We start from the raw sequence: 17,500 nt of genomic DNA, 5'->3' as shown, positions 1-17,500 counted from the left end.
GTTTGTAGTGGGAAAGACTGTTGGTATATTTGAGGTTATTTGTTTACATTTAGCTAGGTTAGGGCGGGTAATGAATGTCTTGGGCGAAAGGATTTTCTATTTGACTGTAGCAGGAGTCGGTTGTTTTTTTTTTTGTTCATCGTTAGCCGCTGTGAAGGTGTTTTTTTTGTATCGGAGTAAGTACTGTTTTTATTTATTTTTGTTAGGCGCGATCATGAATGATAGGAAGTTTATTATTTATCTTTGATTATAGTGCGATAGTTTAGTTAGTTAGGAGTTTTCGTAAGCGTTTTTTCTTTTTATTGCAGGCCGTAATTCCTCCTTAGACTCTTTTAAACTCCTTTGGAGTTTTTGTTTGTCTGTGGCCTGTTGGTTGCCTGCCGCATATTTAATAGATTGATGACAACCCTGTATGTTAAATCAGATAAGGATTTGGATAGACCGCTCATGTATTTGTCCCGGATGATGATGATGATGATGACGACACTGGTTTGGCCTGGACATGGAGATGATATGAGTATAGTTAAGCGATTGCGCTGTGAAATTGGCCGTAGGCTAATACTCTTGCCAAGAAATTGTGGCAGTGAACTAGGAGTGACCCGTATGTGGACGACGGTTACCACACAAACTTACATATTGAATATTTTAGCATTTTCACTCATGTTGGTGGTAAATATGATTATTGTTTCTGGTTTATGGCATAAGGTTGATGGTTTAGTGTTACATGATTTGTTTTAGTGTTTAAGTATTTTTCGGTGCTGTGTGGGGAGTAAGTGTTTTCGGTAATGTGTGAACTGTTGGTGTTGGGTTTGTAAAGTTTTCTGATTATTGGTGAGTTTTGTGTACCATACACACCGTTATATTATTTAAATATGTCTGTTAATTTTTTTGTCTGTTTGGGTTAAGTCTGTTAAATGAAGTGTTTTGTTTTTGGTTGCGTTTAATATAGTTTTAAGGTTATGTTTTGTTTCATTATTCCCTTCGTGCAATAGTCCAGTTAACGTAAAGTAAGGGGAAACTTTGTGTTGTGGGATATTTTGGAAGTCAGATTGATCAATCTGACTTCCAAAATATCCCACACCAACAGTTGTTTTTGTTTACATCCCGCCACATAAATTTGGCGCCCGAACAGGGACTGTCGAAGGTGGGATTGAAACGGGACTGTTGAACAAGGGTATTAAAATAGGTTTAGGAATTAGATTTAAGATATTAATGGTATTGAAATGGAGGAAATGGAAGAACAGTTACATATTTTAAAGGAGGAATTGCAGTTGTCTAATGAGCGAGAGGAGAGGTTGTTGGTGGAGAATGCGAGGTTAAGTTGTGAGAATGAGGAGATGCAAAGGAAACTTAGGGAACTTCAGGGAACTGTAGAGAGAGTGGAAGAGGGTGTTGAGATGAGGATGCGAGAAAATGAGAAACGAATGGAAGCAATGGTAGGGCAAGTAATGAGGATGATGAAAACTGTCATGGGTGAAAGTGCAGTCGGAGGAGTGGCTTCTGCTTCTGGTAATGGGTTGATGGTGGAAGAGGATAGGGTAAGTGATAATGGGGAAGGTAGTGATAGTGATATTGAAAGTAAAGGGACTAGACATAGTAAGATTGGAACGAAGGGTGATAGGAAGAATGAGAAGAAAGGTAAAGATAATGTGAAAAAAGAAAAGAAGAAAGGTCAGGGTGTGAGTGAGGATGATCATGAATGGGTGAAAGTGGTAAGAAAAAGGGTAAGAAGGGAATAGTTAAAGATAGGACTTTGAGTGTAGAATTAGATTCATTGTATTCAAATGAAGAAGAAGGCAACAAGAAGGGAGTAGGCAGTGAAGATAGTAGTGAGAATGAAGTAGAGGAAGTTTGTAAGACAGTGTTTATGAGAGAGGTACCTAGGTGTGAAAGTTTTAATGAACATAGCAGTAGGGATGTATATGACTTCTTTAGGGAATATGAAAAGTTTTGTCAGGCTAAGTATGGGGATAGTAAGAGAGTTTGGGCTAGGGAGTTGGGAGAATTTTTGTCAGGATATTTGTTGACGATGTATGGGGTGATAATGAGTGTAGGAAGGGTTGAGTATGAAAGTGTAAAGAAGAGGATAATTGAACAGGTAAAACGTATGAAAGGTAGTGTTAGGTATAAGCGAAAAAATTATTTTGATGAAGCACGAATGAAGGTGGGTGAAGCAATCTCGATGTATGTATGTCGGTTAGAAACATCAGCTAGAAAGAAGTATGGGGACGAAGGAATAAATGAAAAAAAGGAACTAATGAAGAAGTTTTTGGGTACAGTACCAGAGTGTGTGAGTTTATTAATTTGAAACGGAAGGAGAAAATGAGGTGGACTAGAGATGGTATTTCAAATAAAACTATTTAAATTATTATGCTAATTGGAAAATGATAGATCGTAATAATTGTTTCTTTTAGGAAAGTATAAACGTAAACAATGGAAAAGATTAAATTCACTATGTTTTTATTTACAAATATGATACTAAAATGTGAATATTGCATGCATTATTATTGCATACATTTAAGTGAAACACCAGTTTAATCAAAATCCAAATTATTTCAAATATAGCTGTAAGTGGACATACAGTGTATAGCGATTAATCAATTGATTTGAGGTTTTCTGGCATCCCAACAACTAAGGTCATTGATGCCGATATAATCTATTGCAAATAAAAAATAAAAGAATACTCGATTAAAACCATAAAAGCAAAGATGTCATTTTAAAATTTAAATATCTTTCAGAAATCGGGAAGTACAAACTCACGTAAAGCACGGGTTGACAATGCAACAAATTCTAAACCTAAATATCAAATTCATGTTTTACAAGAGTTTTAAACTATACTCACTTTATAATTCCATAATGTTGTGAAATTACTCATAAAAAGTACACAGCCAGGCTACATATAGTTACTGGTAAAAACTATAATAAAATCTACAAAAAATAAGTAGAATACTTTCTTGGAAATCATAGTAAGATGATGACTTGTGTACATAACATAGTGATAGTAATGCAACTATAATCTTGGATAGATTCTGATCACTGAATGACACGATACCCCTCAATGTAATATATAATCATACTTGTACCTCTCAAGATCAACATTGCTGCAATTTATGCAAATATATTGCAAACTCCATTAGATGTGTTCAATAACTAATTCATTGATATTAAGTTTATTTAAATAACAACATAATCTATAAAACATTTCTAAAACACAAATTGATGTTACTCTAAAAAACCACTGTGTGCCTTATCAGTACATGACAATTCTTACCTTTATCACTGTTTCTTGATAGTCTGGGCAACCTAAGTTTAGGGAGGTCAATGACTGGCGCTAATGACCGACGACTTTTTGTCCCATCAGCAGTAGGTTTTCTTTTCATGGTACCATTCCCATCTGCCCCTGATGCACAGTCTAGTATATTAGGGAGGCTTGATGCCTTTTTATTTTCCTGCAAGAATTAGGAAACTTAAGGGAATAATATCTATTTACAAAATATTAACCAAATGAACTTATATGAAACTTAGAATGAACTTCATAGTAAAGAAAATATTTCAGCTCATCCAAAACAAAATATATATGGATATCAAATATGACAAATTCGTAGATAATTTGTATTTTTCCTAACTATACAAACCTTAGCTATTTAATATGGGTATTACTTTCGGCGTAGCTGAAATGACGAGCCATTTTACTACCCCCTCGCTAGCTGTTACCCCCCCCCCACACACACCTGTGATTAGCTCACTTTGCTTAGAGGTAGGACTTCCCGGGGGACAGGGCTGGCGGGCAAGTTTGATTAAATAGCTAAGGTTTGTATAGTTAGGAAAATACAAATTATCTACGAATTTGTCATTTTTTCCGTAACTGAAATACAAACCACGCTATTTAATATGGGTGACTCAACCCTTAGGTAGGGTGGTAAGTCCCAGCCATTACTGGCTTTTGGCTTTTTGCCCGGGGACTCAGTATCTGAGTGCGTTAGTACTCAAAGATAAGGAGTCCCTGCACCTCGCAAGTGCCTTGCTCTGCAAGGACCGTGGCCTACGTAAGCTTGTGTGTGAAGGAATGAAGTGTGACTCGTCCTAGGAAGATGACCTGAAGTCCTTTAGATGGAATTCTAGGATAGGACGTTCCCAATACCACCTCGTAAGGGTATGGGGACATGACAGTATTATCTTAATACTAGGAACACAAGGAAACATGGTTTACCTGCAGTGGTTTGAGGTCAGCTGTGCAGAGAACCCAGGACATGGTAACCCCTCTCCCATTGTGACACTAGTAAATGCTCGCTCTGCAATCCTTCCTTTTCAAGGTCGGGTTAATGGATTCTTGCCTCAGAATGTGGAGTCATGGATTTCATCCGTCGATGCCCATTTAAATGCCAATCAAATCGTAGACCCTTTTGTACAATTACAAGAAGCTAAAAGTTTTATAGACTTTTCTAAAGGAGATGCGAGTGCGTATTTGAGGGGAGTTTCATTTCAAGAGGCAGTTACCTGGGATGATTTCAAAGTTAGACTATGTGCGGTCTATGGAGGTGAGGAAGCCTTAGATGTAGTTTTAACATTAAGAAATACACTTAATCAAGCCACTATGACTCGGCTTAATGTTATTGAGAGAGCAGCTCTCATAGCCGATAGGCTTAACGAATATCAAGATATTTTGGGTAATTCCACTTGGGTTACTAGGGATAACATCTCCGTGAAAGATTTCTTACGATTAATGTATTTAACTTGCATGACACTTATGTTGCCTGAAGCTTTAGTGCGGTGTTTTGATAAAAAGTTAACGCCAGCAAGTACGGAATTGAATGTATATAAACAGATAAAGAAACATATGTCTAAGTGTCCTGATCTTGATCCCGTGTTTCTACAAGTTTTTGCAAAAAATGAAACAAAGCCACAACAAGTAAACGTAGTTAATAATAGTCAAGTTGCAGGAATGACGTGTTATAATTGCAAACGTCAAGGTCACTTGATTGCGGACTGCAGAACGAGATTCTGTTCGTTACATAATAGTTCTACTCATTCATATAGTCAGTGCTATTCGCGTAAGACACAACAGAATCCTAGAAATACACAGTCAATTCCACAGTCAGTTCCATATGGAAATAAAAAGAAAAATCCTCATTTCAATAAGAAGAAACAGCCAAACGTCAATGTAGTTCAGAATCCAAAACAAACAAACAGTTCTTCGAATAACGCTGATCCTGGGTCGTCAAACCAGACCTCGCAAGGTCAGACTAATTTTCAGAATGTGCAGAGCAAAGCAAATACCACATAATCAACTCCAGTGGGGAAGAGAGTGATGTTGGGTCAAGGTCATTCATGTCAACATCAGTAGTACAGTGAACCCTCGTTTATCGCGGTAGATAGGTTCAAGACCCGGCCGCGATAGGCGAAAATCCGCGAAGTAGTGACATCATATTTACCTATTTATTTAACATGTATATTCGGACTTTTAAAACCTTCCCTTGTACGTAGTACTGTTAACAAACCACCCTTTAATGTACAGAACACTTAATGCATGTACTACAGCACCCTAAACTAAAACAGGCACAAATATTAAAGGCGATTTTATATCATGCGTTTCCTAAACACCTAAAAAGCACGATAAAAAATGGCAACCAATGTTTTGTTTACGTTCATCTCTGATCATAATGAAGAAACAAACTCATTTAGTGTACACATATATGTATAGGTTAGTTTTTGCATCGATTATATTGATTATACAGTATGTTGATTTTTTTATTACCAATGTTTTACTTAATTTTTCTTAGGACTTCCGAATGAAATGTTTTTCTTTATGACGCCGCCTGAAACGACGGCGTCATAAAGTACTGTACGCTCAGTAAACAACCACGCTCAGAACAAAGAAGACATTTAACGCGCATGATGAAAGTGATAAATAATAATATTTACAGTAAAAGCATTTACAAAATATGTTATTAGTACAAATATAATTTACCGTATCTATATAAAATCATACAGTACATACTGTACGTAGCAAAGCAGGAAAACAATTTACGAGAGAGAGAGAGAGAGAGAGAGAGAGAGAGAGAGAGAGAGAGAGAGAGAGAGAGAGAGAGAGAGAGAGAGAGAGATTGTTTTACGTACATAAATGTAAATTCTAAACAAAAAAAAATATGATAGGTTAAAACATGTAGACTTTTAAAACCTTCCCTTTAACTTAATGCATACAGTACTAAACTATAAAACAGGCACAAATATTAGAATGTTAGAATATTAAAGTAAAAAATAAAGATTGTTACTGTACTCACCACGAAAGAAGTTCAAGAAAAACTTGAATGATGATGGCGATGAATTTGCTGCACAGTAGAAATGATGATGATGAAGCTGATGATGTGTTCTACTGTGCAGCCAGGTAGTATTTTACGTCTCTTCAGACGGAGGTGTCTTTTCCTGGGACACCTCTTCAACTTCTTCAATTTCTTCCGAAGGCGTACTAGCAGGAGGAACTGGCTCTTTTTTGCGAGGCTGGAAGAACATTGTGATCGGAAGTTGTTGCCGCTGCTTCTTTTTTCGATCTAAGAGCATCTTGTAGGGAGTCATTATGTCATCAACCTTGTTGCAGAATTGCATCGACCGAACCATATCCTCGTCCCACTCTTGCAACATTTCTTTCAACTCCTTCGCATGGTTGCAGGCCTTGGCAAGCCGTTCTAATGTTAAGCCTGTTTCTTCGACATTTTCTTGGGTCTCTTCCTGGGTTTCACTCTCTTCTTCGCTTGCCGATTTCGTCAGGTCTTCGAGGTCTGCGTCAGTTAGGGGCTGGGAATGGCAGTCCAACAACTCGTCGACATCTTTAGTCGTCATGTCGCCAAACCCGTCGCCTCCAATTATCGCAGCCAACTGCACAGATTTGCGTATTGCAGAGTGTTGGATTTCAGCAGGTGTAAATCCCTCGTCGTCGTAAACAATCTGGGGCCACAATTTCTTCCAGCTCGCATTCACGGTTGCAGGTTTCATCTCTTGCAGTGCCTTCTGAATATTCTGCAGGCACGTGGCTATGGTGTACTGCCGCCAGTACGCCTTCAAGTTAAAATCTTCATCCTCATCATCTTGGGCAGCATCCACACACGCAACGAGGTCCGCCAAGGTATTCTTCGTGTAGAGGGCCTTGAACGCCCTGATAACCCCCTGGTCCATAGGTTGAATTAATGACGTGGTGTTGGGTGGCAGGAACTCAACCTGAACGCCCTCATGCAACAGATCAGTTGCGTGTCCACCAGCGTTATCCATAAGGAGAAGGATCTTGAATGGCAAGCCCTTCTCTACGAGATATTTGCTGACTTGCGGGATGAAACACTGGTGGAACCAGTTGGAGGTCAGCATCTTTGTAATCCATGCTTTTGGATTATGCATCCAGTACACGGGAAGGAGATTCTTATTCTTATTTTTCAAAGCGCGAGGATTTTTCGACTTATAAATAAGCCCGGGCTTTAGCAAAAATCCAGCAGCATTGCCACACATCACGAGGGTAACGCGATCCTTGAATGCTTTAAAGCCAGAGGCTTTGGCTTCCTCTTTGAACAGGAAAGTTCGCGACGGCATTCTCTTCCAAAACAAGCCGGTCTCATCCATATTAAACACTTGTTCCGGCTTGTATCCACCTTCGGCGATAATATTCTTGAATGTCTGGTTCACGTAAGTTTCAGCAGCGGCAGTGTCAGCCGAAGCAGCCTCGCCATGCAGGGAAACGCTTTTCAGGGCGAAGCGTTTCTGAAACTTCGCGAACCATCCTTTGCTGGCGGAAAAACGTTGTTTCTGAGGCTGGGAATCAGTGGATGTCCCTGGTTGAGGATCATCTGCATCATCATCTTCTTCAGCATGGTTGCCGTCGTCGTCTTGAGGTTCCTTTGCAGCAAAATTCTCATACGAGCTCAAAGCCTTTGTTCGGATGGTGTTCGTATCCAAGGCTATGTTCTTCTTCCGGAAGTCGGCAATCCACACAGCTAAAGCACCTTCAATGCGTACGATCGTTTTATTACGCGTTGTAACGACTCGCTTCGCTGATCTGCTAAAGGTGATTGCAGCCGTCTTTATAATGTTCGCCTCGTCCTTCTTGATATAGCGAACAGTAGATTCGTTGATTCCAAAATGGCGCGCTGCGGCCGCGTAACTTCTACCGTCTTTTAACATATCGAGAAGCGTAACCTTCTCAGCAATCATCATCATCCTTCGGTGGCGTTTAGGCTCACTACCAGCCTTAGTAAAAGCAGAATGCTTGGGAGGCATTGTACAGTAGGATTTAACAAAAAGTTCAACTTATAAAGGTCGCACACAGCACAGATTAAACTTCACAAACTTAAGAACGTCTACTCAGCGATACGCCGTAAGAGAAAGTGGACGACCCGGGCCCGCGAGAACCTAGATGCTGCGGGTTGGAGATGAGGGCAAAACACCAATCACAGGCTAGATAACAAAACTTGAGTTCTGATTCGTCATCTATCAGCGCTTGAACCAATCACAACCCGTCTTACAGTATATGATGCGTAGGTTACCAACTCAAAGTACAAGATACCCCGCGTATACCGTACGTACAGTATTAATAATAATAATAATAAATAATGATAATAATACTGTACAGTAATAATAATAATAATAATGATAATAATAATAACAATAATAATTTTATTAACAACAACAACAATAATAATAATAATAACAATAATAATAATAGCTTTACGTATGTTATTTTATTCTTTTGTAGGATGTGTGTCTCTCTCTCTCTCTCTATCTCTCTCTCTCGTACGCTTATTCGAAATGTGATTTTTGCAACAAAGAATATTATTGGATGCAGTACTACGTACGTATACATACAAAAGAATCATGGAAAAGATGCACATCCATTACATTTGTAGTACAGTAGTAGCCATCAGCAGCCTTACACCATTCTAATATGGTATGACTGCATCTGATTTGCGTTTCATGTTCGATTTAATTTTACTACGTACTGTATACAGTACTGTATTATCGTATGATCACATTCTCTTTTCGTGTTTTATTTCTTTCTGTGCTGAATTATATATCATATGTAATGCAATGAACAATCAGTAAGAGCAGATATTACTAATTACAGTATTAATGGAATTACAGGTAACGAAATATCGTATTTGGGGGTCTTCAGATTTCGCGGTATTTTCGAAATTTCCAGAAAATCCGCGATATGTATATATATATGGGTTATGGAAAAAACCCGCGAAGTGGTGAATCCGCGATGGTCGAACCGCGAAGTAGCGAGGGTTCACTGTATTGAATAATCAATTTAATGTTTTATCAGATCATTGTGAGGCAATAGATTTTCCTATGAAACACACGGCCGAATTAAATAAATCAGTGCATGCTCCCGTAGATTTGCAACGAATTCATACAATAATAAGCCAAAATGAGTTACAACCAACCTTATATGCTGTAAATTTAGAACACAGATCATTTACATTGTTTTTTGACTCTGGTAGTCCACGTAATATGGAATTGAGGACACATCATTTGTTGTTTTCGAACTTCCCAATAGAAAAGTCCGGAGTAAGACTCTCCGGTATAGGAAATAATAAATTAAATGTAATAGGCGTAACTCATGTTCAGTTCAAGGTCGGTAAGCGCACATTTGCCGATACATTTGTTGTTGTACAAAATATTGATATGTATCCAGCTGTAATTATAAGATACCCATCTATGGGCAATCAAAACATTATCTTAGCCCCTGCCAAGTACGGCGTGTATATCAAAGGAAAATTCTATAAGTCTTCTAAAGCCTTAAAATCAGTTTTGGATAAAAAGGAGACGACAAATAAAACAGTGACGTACGTTAAAATCAACATATCTTGGATGTAGAAGTTTATAAACATCGTATTCTTACCATTGCTGAAATCAATCACGCTCAATCAGTTGCGGATGAATCCCTTTTGCAATCTATTATAATAAAATCAATAAAGACATTCAAGACGAAGAAATTCAGCAGAAAATTTTTGGACTTTTAACTGAGTATCATGATGTTTTTTCCACTACGGATGGATCCTTAGGAAAAACAGATGTGATCGAGCATCAAATAAGGTTAAAGGACAAGCAGAAAATTATCTATCTACCCTCGTACAGACTCCCTATGAAATTCCAGAATGAAATAAATGATGAAGTAGGTAAAATGCTAGAAGAAGGAGTCATTAGGAAATCGAACAGCCCTTATAATTTTCCATTAATAGTTGTACCGAAAAAAGATCGAACATGGCGTAACTGCGTAGACTTCCGTCGCCTAAATGAGGAGACGATCCCTGATCGATTCCCAGTGCCATGTACTGACGATATTTTATCTTTGTTAGGTCAGAATAAATATTTTACCAGTTTGGACTTACTTAAAGGCTTTCACCAGATATCATTAGAAGAAAATAGTATCCCATACAAAGCCTTCAACACAGCCAGGGGACATTATGAATTTTTACGGATGCCTTTTGGTTTACGTTGTGCTCCCATAACGTTTACAAGAATGATTAACATAGTGGTTGGAGACTTGCTAGGGGATATATTGCATGCCTATATGGACAACCTTATAATCTTTTCCAATACCTTAGAAGAACATCTACGTAAATTAGAACTAGTACTACAGAGACTAAGACAACATAGCTTAAGGGTAAAGATTAGTAAGTGTGAATTTTTCAAAACAGAATTAGTCTATTTGGGTTTTACGGTGTCAACCCAAGGTCTTAAAGTAGTCCATGATAAGGTGTCGGCTATCCGTAAATTTCCGATACCTACTAATGTCAAGGGAATACAGCAATTTCTGGGTTGTAGTGGATATTACAGGCATTTTATACGCAATTATTCAATAATAGCCGCTCCCTTAACTGATCTTACGAAGAAAGGCGTAGATTTCATATGGTCTGAGCAGCATCAACAGGCGTTTAATACCTTGAAAGATGAACTGTGTAGTTCTCCTATCTTAAAATTTCCTGACTTCGGTAAGGAATTCTTCATTGCAACAGACACCTCAGACTTAGGAGTAGGTGGGGTATTGCTTCAGCAATATGAAAAACAATTTTTCCCGATAGCTTTTTCTTCTCGAAAACTGAGAACTTCCGAAAGTAAGTATGCAGTGATAGACAAGGAAGGGCTAGCTATTGTTAATTCACTAGTCCATTTTAAATTCATAATATACGGTTATCCCGTTAAGGTTCTTACTGATCATAAACCACTAACCGACTTCTTTAAAGGTTTCAATCACAGCCCCAAACGAACTCGGTGGCATTTGATCATTCAAGACCTTTGGCGCGAGAATCGGGTATTTACCTGGGAAAGCAAATATCATTGCTGATGCATTATCACGCAACCCCGAGTCATCTTGTACGGAGCCTTTAACTGAATTAATAGATATATCAACATCCATGCCTATTGTTAAAACGATATCTGAACAAGAAGATCTGGGCTGGAGTGCTGAATTATTACAGACTGAGCAAAGAAAAGATCAGAAATTAGAAAAAATTATAAATGCTTTGAAAGGCAATCATAAGGAAAAGGAATATATAAAGTATAAGCAGCAGAATTATATAATCACAGACAATATTCTGTGTAGAACCGTGACAAGGAAAACCCGCAATACACCACATGTAACTAACGACCAGGTAGTGGTACCGATCTCACTTATTTCCACTGTCCTAAATTGGTTGCATGCAAATCCATTGCATGGACACCCAGGGTTCTCATTAATGTCACAAAAAGCCAACTCATTGTTTTATTGGCATACGATGCTTACAGATATAAAAAAACACAGCTAATTGTCGCACATGTCAGGAAAACAAAGGGCATATGAAAACACCTGTCAGCCTAGGGGCTTATCCCGTGCCCAATCAACCCTTTGAAAGGATACATTTAGATTTATTAACAGGATTTTACGAGTCAGACAGAGGAAATAAGCACCTCTTAGTAATTGTAGATGCTTTACAGTAACTCGATATACAGAACTAATAGCGCTTAAAACTAAAACTGCGATTGAATGCGCTAGGAAGTTTTACGAGTGTTACATTTGTAAACATGGAATTCCACACATGATAATCTCAGACTCGGGTGGAGAATTTAATAATCACTTTCTTACCTCATTGTGTGAATTCCTTAGCATAAAGAAAATAAATACCATGATATATCACCCAGAGTCGAATGGGCAAGGGGAAAGAGCAAATAGGAAGGTTTTAAATATATTAAGAGTTAACACTAGGGGGATCAGACCCCAACTGAGATATTGCAATACCTGCGGTACTGAGTACTCTGAATCATTCATATCATATATCAATTAAAATGTCACCGCACGAGGCATTGTATGGTACCCCAGTTAGAACGCCTTTCCATGTATTAACGCCTACAACTAATTTATCAAATCCTGTAAAAGAATGTATAAATGCAAGCAAAAGTCGTTTTGATATCCTTCGAAAGAATTTAGAAGAATCACAAATCATAATGAAAAGGAATCATGATAAAATAGCGAAGCCAACTAAAACATATACTGTGGGTGATAATGTATACATACAGGTAAATGTACGTAAAGGACTCAATTATAAACTAACACCTAAGTTTGAAGGCCCATTTAACATTTTGGAAACATTAACGGCCAATAGGTTTAGATTTCAAAACGTATCCCAACCCACTGATGAGAGAATCGTACCATTGGCTCACATAAGAAATTAAAATAAGGGGGAAAGTGAGGGAAAGATTTTTATTTTTGTTTTATTTTTGTGAACATTATATGTTAAAAGTTTTTTTCTTCTTAATACAGGAGTAATTACATATATTTTTCTCATTACAGGTTTCCAAGATGAAGTTTTTATTGTTAGGAGTGATATTGTTCGCTCAGACATTTTTCTCGTGTGGGATGAGCTCTAAAACTAAGAGTATAGATTTTAAATATGGCACTATAGTTGAAAGACAAGAAGACGTTTTTATTACATCAAGTAACGTGGTTGTTGAAGTGCGTATGCAAGCAATTTTTCTCCCAGAGAATGACGTCACTAGCTTAAAGAGCGCCATTTCAAGGTTTGCCGTTTCATTAAATGAAATGCATAGAAGACACTTTCCTTTTAATACAGAGAGTTCGCTTGCATCGACGCTAAAAGTTGCAGAGATGCTATCTGACGACTTGCAAAATAAGACTTACGAGGCAGAATCTTTGGCTCGTGACCTTTTGATGTGGACAGTAGGATACGATAATCTTGAGAAACGTAACCCGTTTATTTTTGCTGCACTAAACATCTTAGGTTCTATTGCAAGTTTAGGCTTAGGAATTTCCAATCGTCTTAAGATTAGTAATCAAAATAAGAAAATTGAGTTTTTGACTCATGAAAATGAATTATGTCAGAACTAAGGAATCAGTTAGCTTCAATCAATCAAATTATGAGTTTGGTAAACGAACATTCTAGTAATATCAGTCAGATTATGGAAGTACAAAATTTGTTGGCAACGTTAACGTATTATGATTCAAAAATAGATCACATACATAATAGAATTGCACATTTCATTGACAAATCAAAAGACTTATGTGGAAGCTATCACGTTAGCGACCAAAGGTGTACTGTCACCGCATTTGTTGCCAATAAGAGACTTAACGTTAATTGTGGAAAACGGACGGGAGAAATTAGGTTATGTTCCTTTGTTAGACGCACGTAGGTTAGAATTTTATTACAGCCTAATTACAGTAAGCGTTGAAAATCACAGGATTATGCTTACAATTCCCTTTGATTCTTCCGATGCCTGGCAATCTTACAGGATATCAACATTTCCGACTTTCAAGACGAATCACTCAAATCCAGTAATATCCAGTTTGACAGGACACGTATTGATTTCCCCAGACAAGGAAACATATACGGTCATTAAAGACTTAAATCAATTAACTCACTGTTCAGACGCAATGGATAAAAAAATATGTACAGCTGACTCCTTTGAATTCCATAAAAACTCAATGGATTCATGCGAGTTAGGTATAGTGCTAGACGGTGCTCTCTCCCATACACATGAAAATTGTCTGAAAAAGCTTTATCCCTTTGACGATAATAAGTTCAATTGCAGACTGAACAACGGCTCGTGGATACGATACGACAAGGCCGGCTTCAATGTATCATGCCCGGACGGATCCACGTCCTATTCCCAAATCTTCGTTGCAGCAGATGGTTGTATCGGTACGTCCCCGAATTACATGGTTCATGGAATCAAGACTATCATCAGAGAACGAGCCTACTTCGCGAACTTCACGTGGTCGACAACAATTCCATCTTTACCTCTCCCATACAATGCACGTGTGGCTAAGCGGTTGATGAAATTGACCGAGATGGACCACCCGACACCAACTTATGCAGAACGTCGATTCTACGTGTTACTAGCAGTAATCAGCGTTACGGTGATGATATTTATCGCCTTTAACATCCTTGTTTGGCGTAGGTTAAAGAGAAATAAATTGGAGCTCAAACAGAACGTTTTGCCATGTCCAGACAAAACTCCTTATTTAATTCAATTTAAAGCCGTTTGAAACTGGCCCCTTCATTCGTTCAGAGTAAAATTGTCTTGGAAAAGTGTTGTGCACGAAAAGCAGTTAGTACGCTAGCAATATGTAATTGAAGAGACTATAGAACATTTGCATTTTAAAAAACATTTAAAAAATAAATAGTTTTTTGGGCACCTAATAAAATATATAAGCCTGAATGTTAAAATAAAGAATCTATGGGCATCTAATAAAATGTATAAGCCCTATATATATAAATATATATATATGCACGAAACCGTGGTACGTGTACGTACCAGGAATTCGTGTTTGTGCACTAAAATTGTATCTTTACCAAGGTAACAAATATTTTTATTAATTACCGTATCATAATAATCTATATTTTTGACAAAGGTAACAACTATTCTTTAACAAAGTTACTGAATCATATGTATCTTAGTATTTTTTTTTTGTTGGTACCATATAATCGTTTGCTAGCAATGTACCATGTATATCATCTGTATTTATCATGCGTTTTTTCTTTGTTTTGGCAATATTTGTTAAGTATGCATTTTTATTTTTTTAATGTGCCTATTTGAACATTCGTCCTCATTTGCTTATGGCTAGTTAAAAAAAAAAAAAATAATAATATATATATTGTATATCCAGTCACACTCCTAGTAAACATATTTTGACGTATTGTTAAATTTTCAAAAATTTTGGTAGCTGACCGAGCTAATGTAATATATAGATATTACTTGTTTAAAACACATGACTTACAGGTCACTGTGGAAGTAAGAGAAGTGTGAGAAATGCCATAGTCATATCATAAGCAGGATGCGAATGCCAAACCTCAGCAATGTAACATTTTTCATGAAGAGTAAACACACCAAGCCCGTGAGAAAGAGTTGCCTATGAGAAACGGAACAAGTACCTTCCGGTATTAATGTTGTGTTTACTATAAATCCTTAAGTGCTGAGATAACTAATTAAACTTTAACGTGAATATGGATATTTGTGGCAGTTCACTTTGAGATGTCATACGGAATGGTCATCCGACCAAACCATCTATACTCCTGTGATGGAGATGTTAATACTGTTTTTAAAGAATAAACTATTTTAAAGTTAACTTACTTAGACTTTACTTGAAGATGTAACATACCAAATCTAATCTATAACACATTGAAGATGACATTTGAAGAGAACCCAAATGTGTGTTAACAACAGTAGCACACCAATACATGGCATGATTTTACCCACACTCGTGCACAGCATTCCGCAGTAGAGTAACAAAGTGCTGGGGCTGTCTGTCCCAGAGTCTCAGGGTCTGTTTCCTGGCTGGTGTTGGCAGGTTTGCTGAGGTTTTTCCTAGTGGCTACTTTATGTTTGCTTTTGTTTGTGTGCTCTTTAATGAGTGTATTCTGTCAAGGACGACTGGGTAGGGGTGATTTTCCAGTTCTTCGTCACCCCCCTTTGATCTTTAACTTTCCGTTTGCCTGGTGATTGTTCAGGTAGAAGGCACATACCTATGTTTTGCTTGGATTGGCATGGAGGTGCCACTTTTTGTAATAGGTGGAGAGGGTAGTCAGGACATTTGAGAGTCTTCTGAGAAACGCTAGAAAAAACTGAAAAGCACAAACAAATTAATGACCCTAGGCATCCACATCTCAATCATTAGGAAGTAAGGCAATGACTCAAATCCCACAAAAGCTTTGCAACAGTGGATGGACTAGAACCAATCTGTACAGCTGCTCATAAGCTAGAAAAGTGGCAGGAAAGTGACCAACGGCCATCCAATGAGGCGCTGCCCTTCCCAAATGAAGGACTGCTACGTGGAACAACCCTCAGCAGGAAGGACTGGGTAACCCTATACAGAGGGCACAAATGCGGATTAGCCACTAACCCTGAATGACCATGTGGGGAAACCCAACAAACAATTGAACACATCCAATGAAGGTGTACCAGTCAATCTTGGCCAAGTCCCTCGACGAACAAAGAGGAATGATATGAAGTAAGATCCCCTTTTGTTTCTTTTTTTTTTATGTCAGCTACCTCCAGAAATTGGGGAAGTGTCATAATAGATATAACATTTATAATTTAGCGTGCACAAGAAAATGGCTAATTACAAGTAATGGATTTGTAATGAAACAAATTCAAAGTACTGTATGTACTATGTCAAAATAAAGCATGCTGGCATAGGGAAAAAAATTATCTGAAAAAATCACAAAGAAAATATCATACCTTTGAATGATGATGCGTATGAGGATCATAGGGTTTACCTCCTTTTCCCATTATGTCAAACTCATCATCCTTTTTCTCAAGTCCAAGTATGAAGTAGGTGTTGAGCTCTCCAGAACCTTTATTTACCGTATTATTTCCTGCAATCAAGTATCCTTGTTATAAATTCCCATCTTTTATAAATCATTACAAATATGGATATAATTCAACATAAGAATACTGTTCCCAATTTACAAATTACCAGGTACAAAAATAGGAGTCTAATGATGATGATACCATTCTAGCCTTTGACTTTAATACAGTCCTAACAAATTCAGTTTTGATAGTCATTAAGTATTGAGAATTAAACATCATTTGCTTATTTTGTGGAAGCTCAACAATGTGTCCTTCATTTCAGGGTATTTTTCAGGCATAACCTACCCTGTTTCAAACCATAACCTAACTCTTTAGTTGGTAGCTAGTGGTTCTATTATAACATTCCGTAAGGGTTCTGATGGTTCAGAGTACATACCATATTAAAAATCCTCTCGTAGAATCTCAAATTTTTAATTACTTTAGACCCTTATGTTGCAAAACCCTAGCATTCCCATATTTCCAGTCACTCTTTTCAAACAACTATATTACGAGGTTAAGTAAGTGCCATTAAACCATTGCTTAGCTTTTACGTGTCGAGATGGTAGTCTGGATCATACATCACTCCTCTGGAAATGAGCCTCCCTTAACAACCTTTCAATAGGATGACATGGCAAATGGCATGATTCCCTTTGAGTAAAATTTTTTGCTCTAA

The 17,500-nt window shown here is 37.6% G+C and overlaps 2 protein-coding genes across 2 annotated transcripts in view; both read right to left on the bottom strand.

Annotated features, from left to right (window-relative positions):
- Positions 1-16,871, bottom strand: part of LOC137618141 (uncharacterized) — a 30,804-nt gene extending 13,933 nt beyond the window's left edge. Inside the window, exons 1-2 of the mRNA XM_068348167.1 lie at positions 16,717-16,871; positions 3,272-3,449 (exon numbers count right to left, since the gene is read on the bottom strand). Of these exons, the coding sequence (XP_068204268.1) occupies positions 3,272-3,449; positions 16,717-16,767 (229 nt within the window). The 5' untranslated portion in view covers positions 16,768-16,871. The remainder of the gene's footprint in view (positions 1-3,271; positions 3,450-16,716) is intronic.
- Positions 1-17,500, bottom strand: part of Ac13E (Adenylyl cyclase 13E) — a 286,840-nt gene that overhangs the window by 65,190 nt on the left and 204,150 nt on the right. The gene's annotated exons all lie outside the window — the stretch shown is intronic.

Source organism: Palaemon carinicauda, chromosome 24 (genome assembly GCF_036898095.1).
Source record: "Palaemon carinicauda isolate YSFRI2023 chromosome 24, ASM3689809v2, whole genome shotgun sequence".
In the NCBI taxonomy this organism is placed as follows: domain Eukaryota; kingdom Metazoa; phylum Arthropoda; class Malacostraca; order Decapoda; family Palaemonidae; genus Palaemon; species Palaemon carinicauda.
This window is presented reverse-complemented; position numbering and strand designations above follow the sequence as displayed.